Here is a 15050-nt window from a genome sequence, read left to right as displayed (position 1 = left end):
TCTAAACTGCTGTGATTCTGAGTGCATATAATTGATGATGTTCAATAGCCAGTACAAGAGGACTCTAGTTAAGATTCTGCCAGCAATAGTGATCAGGAAGATATCATGACAATTGTCCATGTTGACTCTCCCTTTTTTACTTTGAAGTAGTAAAACTAGTTTGGCATCTGAAATATCATGCCATTTACTTAGTTTTCCATGCATTAAAAAGAAGAGCCTTTATAGACATTTAAACACTACTTCCCACACCTTACTTGAAAATCCCATAAGATATACTATGCATTTCTAGGGTTTTATAATTCATCATGTTTACAACAGCAACAGGTGCATCTTCAAAAGTTGAACCAAAAGCCATGCCTGGGTAGGTTTTTCTAGTTTCATAGAGCTTTGTTCTCAATGAGAGTAGACAACTGTTCTGTTACCCCAGTCAGATTCCTTCTTCATGTAGGATAAGAGTAATTTCCTCTCTTTCAGCTTTTTTTCCCATCCCCACCCCCCATTTAACCCCTTAGTTGCACAACAGAAGTAATGCTGAGTCTACAAATACTCCTCAGTGATGGACAGTATTTCTTGGCTTTACAATCTTCATTGACTTTTCTATGCTTAGCTTTGGACTCTTAGCATTGGTCATGCCTAGTTTTTAACTTGATCTGCAGCTCTCAGTGCAGGATTCTATTAGTATTCCTATATTAGTATGGGTCATGAGCACTTGCCAGGTATTGACAACACATTTCAGCCTGTTTTGCTGAAAGTAGTTTCTTAAGCACCACAATCTAAATGGAGGGACAAGGTCAGTTATACTGAATTGCATTCCTACTAGAACATTATTATAGTACTAAGTTAATAATTTTCTTCTAAAGATACCTGCACCTGTCTCTGCTGTCATTATTCAAAAAGCTCTACTAAAATGTCTGAAGTTTTCATAATGTGAGAAATGCCCTGGGAGTACTAATAAAGGGTACTTAACCAAAAAGATTTTTATTTGTACTTGGACAGCAATGGTTACAGAAGAACAAATCAACAAATGCCCTTTCTAGGGAGTAGTAGTAGATAGGAAGTTAGTACTTACCTGCTCTGTTTCTTTTTTGTACTTGTCTGCCCACTCCTCAATTGTTTTTTTCTCTGACTGAGTTCGTTCCAAGTCTTTCCGTAGCTTGGCAATTTCTTCTTGAAGACTGAGGACTCGACTAGTGGCAATCTTTGCCTCCTCCTCACTAAGCTGGAGGCGACCCAGATCACTGCGTAGTTTCTCAGTTTCTGAGGTATATGTCCCCTCCAGGGTGGTCAGCTTCTCAAGTAGGCATTTATACTCTTTGTTCTTTGCATTAGTAGCAGCAAAAATAAAAGTAAAAAACAGATAGATGGACAGGGAAAAACGAAAGAGGGAGAGTAGGAAGGAGAAAGAAAATAAAACATCACATCAATTATTTGTCAGAAAGCCAGTGCTCACAATTATCCAAGGAAGTAGCTAGTAGGTTTCCCCCAACTCAACATCACCAAAGGAATGTCAATTAAAGCAACTACTTTCTGATCATTGCTTTACTTTGCTTCTCTAAGCATTTATATATTCCATTAATAAAATCGAGCTTTACACCTGCTAATAATAGTTTACTCTGTAATTGTTCTCAAGTAGTTTGAAATAGTTTCCTATCAATTAAACCTAGGTTCCTCAAAAGGGATTATCTCTCTGATTTTTCTTATGTATTCTCCCACAATAACAGATAAAGTGGTTAGAACAGAGTAGATACCATATAGTAATTCACTGATTCTTTTGTTTACATTTTCTAGGTAATATTTTAAATGTAAATAAAAAAATCTCCTTGGGAAGATAAATCCATCTCTTTTGTGAAACATGTTGGAACTTTAAAATTATGCTAACCAAATACAAAGGAACTTTCAATTTCATTTTTAAAAAAACATTATACTAGTACAGGTAGAGACTCAAGGCTTCATTAATATTTTTGCAATTAAAATATTCTAATTTAAAGAATTTCAATAGTAATAATTTTGATACTTTCCTAATGGAATAGGTATGCATCTTTCCATTTAAGAAATTTAAGAAGGAAGATTAAAAACAATGCAATATTAGCCTTTAAATATAGTTTAACCCTATTTCTTCATGTAAGGAAAATAGATTTTCTTCTCCCACCCATGTAGACAACTAAGTACAGAGCCCTTGGGACCCCTATAAACATTTGGTGGTTAGATGAATAAATGAGAAAATGTACACAAATTAATTTTAAAGAAGAATGTGAAAAAGAAACTATTGCTACAGTATAACCAAAAAGTGTGCAGCATGAACCAAGAGATGAGGAAACATAAATCGTCCACCTGGTCTTTTAAAAGGTAAAGCCCAATTAAAATGTCTAAATGTGGTTATAATAAATTCATGTATTTTTCTCTGCCTTCTTTGACACAAGTCTAAAAAGAGGAAGGAACACAAAATGTGCTTGACTGATACAGCAAATTGTTTATGGTAACTAGTCAGTTACCACAGCAACCAGCAACCTATGGAATGGGTGTTACTGAGTGGCACTTGCATTGATTACTGGCTGTCACTCAATCTGCTCCCACCACTGGCACTTCTCATTTTTCTCTTCCATGCTCTCTCTCCTTTCCCTTCCTATGTTCTGTATTTTCATTCTCCCTTTCATCCTCTTGTTTCAGTCCTATGCCTCAGTCCTGCTGGGATACCCAGGAGCACTGCTGTTCCCATCTAGTGGCACTCAGGACCAAAAAGGCCTCCTGGGGATTGCTGGAGCTCTTGGCACAGCAAAGGATTAATGTTCCTGCTGCTAGTCCTGGGCTGCCCCTGCCCTGACTGTTAACACTGTCCAGTGGTATCATTGGCAAGTAATGAGAGGGTCCTGGGGAGGGGAATGAACAGGGAGAATGGCAAAGAAAGTGGTCGCTGTAGCATAGACCAAGGGAAAAAAAAGAGAGTCGAATCTTCCTTTCTTTGAATGCAACCATCTCTCAGGTTTCCAAATCTAACACTCAAGGGAAACATAGAAACTTTCCTCCCATGAGGCATGCCCAGTATGCTGAGGAAAGCCAGAAGGGCCTAGTTAACTTCTGGTTTCTGGTTTGTCTGTGAGGGAAGCAAAAACCTTAATAGCACAGTGACTTTTACTGTTTCCTGGCAAAGAGAGAAAGGGAAGGGGGAGAGACAGAGACAGAGAGGTGGGGAGGAAAACCTTTGACTAAATGCTTCCTGTGAAAAAATATCAAAAAACAACAGCAAAACAAAACACGAAACAAAAAAAAATCTTGAGAAAAAGAATGAAAAATTACTCTTTGAGAGAAAGAGTGAGAAATTACTCTGGACCCTGCTATATTCATGATCTGTATTTCTGTGAAAAAGACCCTATTAAAGAAGGGGAACAAGTAAATAAATAGCAGATCAAGTAGTATTAAAGGGACAACAGTAGTAGGAACATTAAAAGAAAAAACCTAAAGTAGGGTTTTTTTTTGCCCTTCCAATGATTTTCGGTTGCTGAACATTCCCACCCAATGTAGTAGCAGTAGCACAATCCTAAGAATAAGTTTTAGTTCTAACAGTGAAACCTGCAGGAAGATCTAGTCCTAGAGCTCTCTCAGCATTTCTAGACACATTCTGACTCAGTGATACTCAGTCCTACCCTTCTTTCTGTATTCTCCAATTTTATCAACTATAGAAAATCACTGGTAAGTAGCATCATCAATTTGGAGAAATGAGAGTTTCAGCAGTAACAGGTATGGTGCTAGGTGGGTAAGAGACAACAAAAGAAAACACACAAAGGTAAAGACTGTATATGATGATAGCACTGGTGTCATGGACTCAGAATTTGGAAACCTAACCACAGAAATACAGCAAGAAGTGACCTTAGAAGCTATGTAGTAAAACTCAACTCAGTTTATAGATGAAGAAGCTGACTCTTAGAGTCAAATGACTTGCTCAAGGTCACCTAGGCAGCAGAGCTGAGATTCAAAACTATTTCCTCTGACAAGAAATCCAAAATTCTCCCTTCTGCACAAGATTAGGAAACTAGAATCTGAAGCTTTATCAGGATTTAGCACTAGTGGTAACAGCAATGGCCTCCCCAGTGTGAAGGAAGCCTTGTTTGGGGCTCTCCTTCATCCAGGTTCCCCCCAGCATAGGATGTCAGGAAGAAGAGGGACTACATTTGCTTAGATTTTCCTCAGGGCCTACTACTCTCTCAATGATACTCTACAGTGTTCAAACTTTGACAAGCCAAATTCAATTCAATTTCCTGTCACTGTTACTAATTAGCTGTGTGATCTTTGGCAAGCCAAAGGTCCCTTTGTCTCTCAATTTTCTCATCTGGAAAATGAAGATAATACTAGGCTTACCTACTTCACAGATGTTTGACAACAGCTTCCATCTGTTTAAAGGAGATACAAAAGCCAGGTCTACCAACACCTGAAGGGTCATTCAAAGTTGAGAGTGCCAACAAATTTGGTCACTCTTTAATGCGCTTCCTATCTTCTAGTAAGCCTCCTGGAAATAATTTCCTGCTTCATTACATTAAACAATGTTTTCATCCATTACCTTCTCATGATTTTTAGCTTCTAGTTGGTAGAATAAAGTGATAAAATAAAATGATGGCATTAAAATTTCAGTAGACAGGGATATTTTTAACCTTAGCTACTTGCCTAAACATGGTAACTCCCTGTATCTTTTTCTTCACATCAAGGTCAAGTGGAAGTGACCTGTACCTACCTGTTCATCAACTTTACGCTGCAACTGCATAATCTTGTTTTCCATACCAATGTGCAGCTTTTTGTAGCGCTCAACAGAGCGGGCCTCAATCTTCAACTTCTTCAGTTCTCGTTTGGCCATCATTCGTCGGAAACAGCATTGCAGGTAAACGATGGCCTTTAGGCACCTTTTATAGTGCAGCCGAGCCAGCCAGCCACGCACCTGCTTCTGGATGATGATGGCCTTATGTTCACAGAGGATCTGCAAAAGAAGATAAATGTGAAGCAACACCATACCCCAAGTCCACCTGGTTCATAGCAATAATGCATTCATTTGATGAACTAGAGAAGCAGGAGACACATGAAACATGAATTATTATATGCTGATAGCATATGCAGACATGAGAACATTTTTAAAAGACAGGCTGAGAGTTTAAATAAGGATATGCATTCTATTTCTGTAAATAAGATCTATGCATACAGACAAAGCAATGACATTTATATGGTGTCTTTAAAAATAAAAGCATGGGATAGTATGATCAGGGAAGGAAAGCTAAAATAGAAAGGAACAACTCAATCGTGGCATCTGCCTCATTGTTGGATGATTCCTTTTAGTCTCCTGTCATTGGCTAACACTCAAATTAACAAAACTTGGCATCCAAAGAATTACCTGCTATTATAGGTACATATTTTCCCACCATTTATTATCATTACTTGACAATGCTTTATAATAATAGCTAGTATTTTTATGGTACTTTAAGGTTTACAAAGTACTTTATAAATATTATCTAATTTCATCCTCAAGACAACCATGGGAGATAGGTTTTATTCTTATCCCCATTATGTAAATAAGGACTGGATACTAATGGGCTGATTTTTAAGGTCTACTGGGGGGCTTTTTTTTAAGGTATACAACAGGCACTCATATTGATCATCCTCTAGAAAATCTCCCTAAATAGGGTTTTACAATCACTGTATCAAATGGAGTTGAATTCAGTTTGTGGCATCCAAAAGAAGGAGGAACAAAGACACAAAGAAATTTTATAAAACACTGTCTATCAAAAACCAGACAAATTAACAGAAAACTAGGAGCAAAATTATATCTTTGACGCTTACAACACAAACTATTTTTTATGTCACCTTATATTTTTAAAAATTCATCATAATGTTCAAGTGAACTTTCCAGCAATTAAAGCTGTCCAATAACCAAATTTCCCATTACTAGAGAAATTCAAGCAAAATCTGAATGACACTCTGTCAAGGTCATTGTAGAAAGGGTGTATATATTATGTTAAAGGTTAATCTAGATGTTATCTAAGGTCCCTACAAAATCTAAGATTATATGAAATTACTTTCTCAGTATATAAACTCTTTTCTAAATGAATTTTTGATCATTTGACCTTAAGAATAACAATAATTTTCCTTCTACTGTTCAGAGTTGAGAAAATTCTGTGGTTGGTTAATAAATATTGTTATCACCAGACACCTGCCATGTGCGAATGTCAAAATATTCAAAGCTTCTTAAAGAAGCAATTCAAATATAGCAGTTTAGCAATCTAAAGAAAGCAATATATTCCTGTGTTTAGATTTGTACATGAGAAACTAAACACAATGAAAAAAATAATATAACACTTTGGTTCTGTTGGAAAGAATTAGCCAATATTTAAAATTCAGGGGGGTGGAGACAAGATGACAGAGTTACAGGCAGTGACTCAGTTGAACTCTCCCACCATTCTCTTCCAAAAAACTTTAAAATAACTCCTCAAATAAAATTTTGAAGCAGCAGAGCCAACAAAGGTGAGACTGAGACATCTTTCCAGCCTAAGACAACTTAGAAGTATGGCAAGAAAAATCTGTGACTGAACAGTGGGAGCCAGCCAGGAGCACATGTAGAGAGAGCAGCAGTGGCGAGCCTTGGAGGCAGCAATGACAGTGGCAGTGGCAGTAGCAGCAATTTCAGGAGCTCTCAGCTCAGAGCCAGGAAGGGGGTCAGAAAGCTGGTCATAAAGAGAATACAGGGGACAGTCTGCTGCCATTGGGTAAAGCTGACACTAACTGGCAACTCTACTGCCCAAAAGCAGTTCTGGGTCACAGTTCCAGGGTAGAAAGGAGTGCTTGCGATTGCTCACCAGCCATCAGGGGTTCTGGTCGCAGGTTCAGAGTGCTGAGGAGAATGAGCATTTGCAACCACAGGAGAACAGAGGACCTGAACATAGTTCCAGGGCCAAGAGGAGCACTGGAACTTGCAGCTGCAGAAGAGCAGGGGCCTTTCCTAGGTAAACACCAGGGTGCAGTGACCACATAACTCTCCCCATTTCTCACCATCTTGGAAGCACCAAAAAGTTGTAGACCCCCAGAACTAGTTCTGAAAACAGCACCACCAAAAGCCTGAAGCTTGAGACAGTGCCTCACCACCCCCACATTAACAGACTCTAACTTTAACATAAATTTCAAAATCAAGAAATAGGCTGGAAAAATGAGTAAACAAAAACAATAACAAAAGAACTTGACCATAAAAAGCTACTATGGGGGCAGTTAGGTAGCACAATGGATAGTGCACTACCCGTGGAGTCAGGAGGACCTGAGTTCAAATGTGGTCTCAGACCAGATACTTGACACTTACTAGCTATGTGACCTTGGGCAAGTCACTTAATCCCAATTGCCTTGCCAAAAAAAAAAAAAGCTACTGTGATGACAGGAAAGACCAAGACATAAGAGAATACAATGTGAAAACAGCCACAAGCAAAACCTCAAAGGAAAATGCTAATTGAACTCAAACAGAATAAGAATTCCTGGAAAGTTAAAGAAATTAAGAGTCGTAAAGAAAAAAATGAGAAAATAAATGAGAGTGATGTAAGAAAATTATGAAAATAAAATTAACATTTTGGTAACAGAGGCACATAAAAGTACTGAAGAAAATAATGCCTTAAAAAAATGGGATTGAGGGCAGCTAGGTAGTGCAGTGAATAGAGCTCTGGCCTTGGAGTCAGGAGGACCTGAGTTCAAATTCAGCCTCAGACACTTAACACTTACTAGCTGTATGACCTTGGGCAAGTCACTTAACCCCAATCGCCTCACCAAGGAAAAAAAAAGGGATTGGCCTAAATGGTAAAAGAGACTCAAAAATTCATTGACAAAAAGAATTCCTTTAAAAGCATAGTAGGTCAAATGGAAAAGGAGGCACAAAATTCACTGAAGAAAAGATCCTTAAGGGGCAACTAAATGGTGCAGTGGATAGAGCACTGGGCCTGGAATCAGGAGGACCTGAGTTCAAATCTGGCCTCAGACCTGACATATGACACTTACCAGTTGTGTGACCCTGGGCAAGTCACTTAACCCTAATTGCCTCACCCCAAAAAAAAAATCCTTGAAAAGCAGAAGTGTGCAAATGGGAAAAAAGGTATAATAGCTCACTGAAGAAAACAATTCCTTAAAATTAGAATTGGGCAAATGGAAACTAATGATTCCATGAGATACCAAGAAAAAAATAAAGTCTAAAGAATGAGAAAATAGAAGAACATGTGAAATAACCTCATCAGAAAAACGACTGACCTAGAAAACAGATCCAAGACAGATAATTTAAGAACTATTGTTCTACTCTGACAGCCATGATCAAAGAAAGAGCCTAGACATCGCATTTTAAGAAATTATAATTAAGGAAAACTATTCTGATATATTAGATTAGGAAAGAACTAAGAGAATTCACCCAATCTCCTCCTGAAAGAGATCCCAAAAACAAAACCTCCCAGAACTATTACAGAGCTTCCAGGTCAAGGAGAAAATACTTCAAGAAGCCAAAAAGTAACAATTCAAATATCATGGAGCTACACTCAGAATCACACAGGTTTAGCAGCTTCCATGTTAAAGGAGTGGAGGATTTGGAATATATTCTGGAAGGCAAAGAAGCTAGGATTACAGTAAGGACTAACCTACCCAGCAAAACCAAGTGTAAAAATTTTTTTCAGGGAAAAAATGGAAATTTAATGAAGTACAAAGCTTTTGAACATTCCTGATGAAAAGACTGCAGCTGAATAGAAAATCTGACTTTCAAATGCAATATTCAAGAGAAGCATAAAAAGTAAAATATGAAAGAATAATCATGAGATTCAATAAAGTTAAACTGTTTACATTCCTATGTGGGAAAATGATACATGTAACTCCCAAGAACTTTAAGATAAATAGAGCTGTTAGAAGCAGTCTACAAAGAGGGAATGGGTATGAGCTGATCACGTTTGGATGATCTTTTTAAAAAATAAAGTGAAAGGGTGAGAAAGAGGAATGTAGTGGGAGAGGAGAGAAGGAAGAGGTAGAATGGGGAAATTTCTCACATAAAAAAGAGGCACACAAGGAAGAAAGTAGAGGGGGAAATGGGGGGGCAATGCTTGAACCTGATTCTCATTGAAATTAGTTCAAAGAGGGAAGAAAAAAATACACATACACATACTCAGGTATAGAAATCTATCTTACCCAATAGGAAAACAGGAGGGGAAAGGGATAAGAGATATGGGGGGCAAGGTGAAAATGACAAAGGGAAGGGCAGATTAAGGGAGGCAGTGGTCAGAAGCAAAACAGACTTTTGAGGAGGGACAGAATAAAAAGAAAGAAAGATAAACAGAAGAAAATAGAATGGAGAGGAAATACAGTTAGTAATCATAACTGTGAATGTGAATGGCATGAGCTCACCCATAAAAGAGAAGTGGATAGCAGAATAGATCAGAAACCAGAAGCCAACAACATGTTGTTAATAACAGATGCGCTTGAAAAAAAAGGACACACATAGAGTTAAAATAAAGGGCTAGAACTGAATCTATCATGCTTCAGATGAAGCAAAAAAGGCAAGGGGAGCAATCATAATTCAGACAAAGCAAAAGTAGAAACAGACCTAATTAAAAGAGATTGTCAGTGAAACTATATTTTGCTAAAAGGTACCATAGACAATAAAGTAATGTTAAAAAAAATTTAAAGGCAAATTTCTCTGATAAAGGCCTCATTTCTCAAATATATAGGGAATTGTGTCAAATTTATAAAAATAAGAGCCATTCCCCAATTGATAAACAAAGGATATGAACAGGCAGTTTTCAGAAGAATAAATCAAAGCTATGAAAAAATGCTCTAAATCACTATTGATTAGAGAAATGCAAATTGAAATAACTCTTAAGTGCCACCTCACCCCCAGCAAAAATGATAAATTCTGGAGGGAATGAGGGAAAATAGGTACATTAATAAACTGTTGGTGGAGTTGTAAACTGGTTCAATCATTCTGGAGAACAATTTGGAACCATGCCCAAGGGGCTTTAAATTTTGCATGCCCTTTGATCCAGCAAATAATATTACTACTAGGTCTGTATTCCAAAGAGATCAAAGGAAAAAGGAAAAGGACCTATACATACAAAAATATTTATAACAGCTCCCTTTGTGCTGGCAAAGAATTGGAAATTGAGGGAATGCTCATCAGCTGGGGAATGGCTGAACAAGTGGTATGTGATTGTGATGGAGTACTATTTTGCAATAAGAAATGACAAAAGGGGTAGCTTCAGAAGAAAACATAGCAAGATCTATATGAACTCATGCAAAGGGAAGAAAGAACTAGGATATGCACAATAACAACAAGGTTGTAATGATGATTAATTGTGAAAGACTTGGCTATTCTGATCAATACAATGATCCAAGGCAATTCCAAAGGACTCATGATGAAAAAATGCTATTCAACTTCAGAGAGAGAAGTAGTGAATTCTGAATGCAAATTGAAGTATAACTTTTTCACTGTATTTTTCTCAATTTTTTAAATATGGCTAATATGAAAATATTTTTTGCATGATTTCACAGGTATAATAATAACATTTTGTTTGCCTTTGGGGAGAGGAAGGAAAAGAATTTGGAACTCAAAATTTAAAAAGAAAAGAATGTTAAAAATAAATAATAAATTTTAAAAATAAAAAAATAAAATGCAAATGCAAAATTACCCTAAATGCTTATACATAGAAAGATCATGGCAAAAATTAACCTGTTTTAAAAGCAAATTCAGTCTTATGGTTTTTTGGTGTCTGTTTTCAATTATATGCATTCACTGAGATTTAACACTGTTATTACATGAGGCATTATAAGCCTCCTAGTAAATATAATCTTAACGGATGAACTGCACTTATCTGACCAATAAACAAATATGAGGCAACAATAAAAAAATTAAAGTTTTTCAAGCTTTAAACCTCAAAGAATTGGAAAGCAATTAATGCCCATTTTCCTAGTCTCATTTCCTTTCCCCATTTCTGACTCTCTTTTAACTTGAAATGCTTATCTTCACTTCAGTAATTTTGGTTGAAAATAAACACTGCAATCTGCATTTCATTTTCACTATTGAGTCAGTGAGGTTGAAGGCCATTTGTTTCCCCCTCAAATCTCAAGAAACCACCTTGGAAAAAACATAATCTGAAACATAGCTGGGTAAAAATAATAATCTTATGACAACACAGAACACACAGATAGGGACTTTCTGATTCATCATCTTCTACTAACATTATATTTCTAACTTAATTTGTCCCTATATAACACTGTAGCTGAGCAATTCAACTCAGAAATAACTTTCAAACTAAAGGTGGTGCTCCCTTTCAGATGCTGCTGGGGAGAAGCTGGCAACCCAAGACAAGAAAGAAAAGGAATTAGCTTGAGCTGGTTCCAAAGCATCATTTCCTCAAAGAGGGTTTGTTTGTTTTTTAAAGGCAAAAGTATGTCTAAGTAGCTTTCCAAGGCAAGCCTAATGGCACATGGAAAGAGTTCCAAAGTAACCAAAGCAACTTTAGGAGGAAAGGGAAAATAACCTAAGAATGACTCTCATTAAGTTACTTTAAACACAGATATAATACATGTTCCTATAAACCTTAGAAAGTAAAGGGGCTTGACTTCCTAGGAAATCTAAAAACAGTGGATGGAGGGCATTCCAGATCTTTATCACAGTCACAGTATCAGGGAAACCTCTTAGGGGGTGGCTATGGAACATACAATTGTCTCAGAAATCATCTCTGAAGATACAGATGACATGCATAAATTTGGGTAAAGGAAAAATGAGGGAGATAGCTACACTTAGCTTTGCCATTATTCTCAGGTTAAACATTCCAACTTCTTTGAATCTCCTCTAATCTCTCCATGTTCTCCTCCTGTCCCCGCCATCTCCCTCCCCACCTCAGGCCTTAAGGTAAACCCAGAAGATACTCTGGGCATAATCAATAAGTTAGTACTTATAACTAGAGTATTATTTTTTGATACTTTTGCATTGGATTTCAGAACCACATTTGTGTTCTTAAAATTAAGTAATGGCCCATTATCACCCTTACATACATTTCAGCCACATATAGCAAGTTATTTCCTAGTCTATATTTGTGATTTTTCCCCCTTATTAAGTAAGTAAAATCTGTACTTATCTAGGCTGAATTTCATTCTGTTGGCTCTTACCAAGGCCATTTAAACTGTATTTTTCCTCTCCCAGCCTGTACAACTTAATGATATAGTTTCATTCTATCATTATAATTGATGATGATGCTACTTAAGATGAAAGCCAGTTTCCACACCCCAAAAATCTCTATGAATGACTCTTTAAATAGTCATGCTATTTTATATAGTAGTTTTCCAATTTATTACGAATATGCCTAATAGAAGAGATTCAAAAGCCTTACTAAATTCAGAGAGTGACTATTTATCACTTCCCTTCTGATAACCAGATTCATACTTCTGGCAGAGACTGAGATTAAGTAAGATTTATTTTATTCTACTTTATTTATATCTATTCTCACTTGATATTAAATTATTCAATTAGTATCATTTAAGGTATAGAAATACTCCTCTGCCAGACTATATACCTCTCATGCAAAAGGTACTTCTGGGCTTACTTTCTAAACTAGAGAAGAGAGATATCAAATTTTTCCTATCTACTTTTTCTATACATATGTTAAATTTACATAAGATTGGATACCTAAATTTTTAAACTGGTGTACATCTCTAAATGTGTGCCTTCTATGGGTAGAGATAACGTCTACAATATACCCTCTGGTATTTTGTATGATGCATATAATTCTGTGGACATCCAATAATTATTAATTACAGGAATGATCAAGGAGATTGAACAGATTTGCTTACCTTATGATATCTATTTCTAGCCATGTAGCCTCGTAAGTAAGACTGAAGAATGATAGTGGCTGCTCGCTTGATTTGGTACTTCTTTTGGACCACATACATTCGCCAGTACTTCTGAATGATGGTGGCTGCATTGGTTCTGCGCAGAAACTTGGCATAGCTGTTCAAAGTAAGCAATGATAGACTGTCAATAATTTAAAATATTCAGACATTCATGTCATGTGGACTCTCAGAAAGGTAAGGTTTTCTATGGGATATTACTGACATGCGTGTGTGTGTGTGCGTGTAAATAAAATTCTGGAATCACAGGATCAGGGATTCATAGTGGAAAGGCAGCTTGCCACCTAGTCCAACCGTCTTGTTTTAGAGATGAGAAAACTGAGACCCAGAGAAGTATCTTGCCTAACAGAGTAAGTAATATTTTTTTTATTTTTAAATTAGGGTTCTGTAAGTCCAAATTCCTTGCTCTTTCCTCTGTACCACAAATAATATGCAAATTAAATGGATGTAATCTATTCAGTCATTAACATGCATTGATATACTATTCTATTTTATGAAGCTTATGTAGCACCATATATGGTCTCAAAAATATTCATTAATCAGCTGTTGCTGCATAAATTCTGGACATAATTTATTCAGTCATTAATATACATTGATATACAATTCTATTTTATTAAGCTTGTTTAGCACCATATACGGTCTCAGAAAAAAAGCTCACTAATCAGCTATTGCTGCATAAATTCCTCCCTAAGGAATGTCTCATCTGGAATCTGATCGACCTATATAGTTCTTTTTTTCAGGTTCTCTTCACCTCACTTCTCCAGAAGACACTTCAATGGAATCACTACTAACTTGACCATGATAATATGCAACTTTTTTCACCCACACTTGGTTTCCTTGCTTTCTTTAAACCCTTAAGAAGAGATAGTGGATAAGCAATTCTAAGGCATTCCAGTCCAGGGAATGAAAATCCACACAGCACCTGTGTGAGATGGCCTTACAGTTTTAGAAAGAAGCTTGCATTCTCAATTTACTTGGAACTAAATAATTTTCACACTCTTGTATGAAAATATTACATGGCATGATGGCTATTCTTCATAATCTGCTCATGTGGAAACAAAATGTTGAATGCATCGTTTCAATATATTCAAGTTCAAAAGGATATACTGTGGGTGCTATCTATATTTCACTTTTACAAAGCAAAAGTCCATTCTGAAAGCAGATGAACATTAAGTTTGAGGCTATTGCTGAATTTAATGCTAACAAGAATGAGAGTGATTATTAGTTTACTTTTAAAATACAGAGTGTACGTCCAACAAACATAGACTATGTATCTGCATAATGCAAAGTGTATGTTATGGTATGTTTTTTAAGACATGAAAACCAAACAGATGGTGGAATTACATATATGATTAAATTTTCATACTTTCAGCTTTATTCATTGGCTTATACTGCTTTTCAGCAGTAAGACCATGAAGAGAATTTCATTTTGAGAGAGACGAGCTGCTATGCACAAAGGCCATGATATTCTACTTAATCTCCTGAAAACAAATAGCCTAGCATGCAGCAAAGAAGGACAAAGAGGCTGGCAGCCTTCTGTGAATGTCCTGTTTAGGAGATTCTAAAATCAGATGGCATAGTTCTGCTCACCATCGCGCCTGGTAGCCTCGAACATATCTCTGAATAGTAATAGCTGCCTTCTTCATACGCAGGTATTTCTTTCGCAGCAACCAGCCCCGAATTGTCTTCTGGATGCGGATACAGGCAGCCCTTAACTTGTCTGCCCTTATTTTTTCCAAATAAGCTACTTGCCCCGCTCGGAAAAATATCTTGGTCTTACCAAACTGGTATTTATCTTTATCCTATTTTCAGAGAAAAATTTATATTCAGAAGCAAGATTAATGGTCATATAAGTAAAAGGTTAGAACAGAAAGGAAACAAAGATTATCTAAAAGCAGAATCAGTGAAGAGGTGAAACTACAGCTAACATTTTTGCTAAATCAGCAATTAACTAAGGGAGCCAGATTTTGATCCTAGGCTCTTCTGTACAAAATTTCTATGATTAGTGAGGTTGAGGAAGTGGAAGGGATTTTAAGGAAGGCTATAATGACAACTACTTTCCAGAGTTCTTCTACCTGGGAATATTATTTGAGGCCAAAACTTGGTGGTGGGATTTGGGGTAGTTTTTTGTTAGCTTGTTTGTATTTTAAGCATCTCAAGGAAAT

At 36.7% G+C, this 15050-nt stretch overlaps 1 protein-coding gene across 4 annotated transcripts in view; it reads right to left on the bottom strand.

The window, feature by feature from the left end:
- The window catches only part of MYO5A (myosin VA), a 220600-nt gene that overhangs the window by 63712 nt on the left and 141838 nt on the right, over positions 1-15050 (bottom strand). For all 4 annotated transcript variants that reach the window (XM_020980968.2, XM_020980986.2, XM_078151253.1 and 1 more), the window contains exons 19-22: positions 14476-14687; positions 12829-12985; positions 4724-4963; positions 1070-1318 (exon numbers count right to left, since the gene is read on the bottom strand). In XM_020980968.2, coding sequence (XP_020836627.1) covers positions 1070-1318; positions 4724-4963; positions 12829-12985; positions 14476-14687 — 858 coding nt within the window. The remainder of the gene's footprint in view (positions 1-1069; positions 1319-4723; positions 4964-12828; positions 12986-14475; positions 14688-15050) is intronic.

Source organism: Phascolarctos cinereus, unplaced genomic scaffold, assembly GCF_003287225.1.
Source record: "Phascolarctos cinereus isolate Bilbo 61053 unplaced genomic scaffold, phaCin_HiC Scaffold_3;HRSCAF=262, whole genome shotgun sequence".
Taxonomy (NCBI): Eukaryota; Metazoa; Chordata; class Mammalia; order Diprotodontia; family Phascolarctidae; genus Phascolarctos; species Phascolarctos cinereus.
The sequence above is the reverse complement of the archived record's forward strand: the minus strand, read 5'-3'. Positions and strand labels throughout refer to the sequence as shown.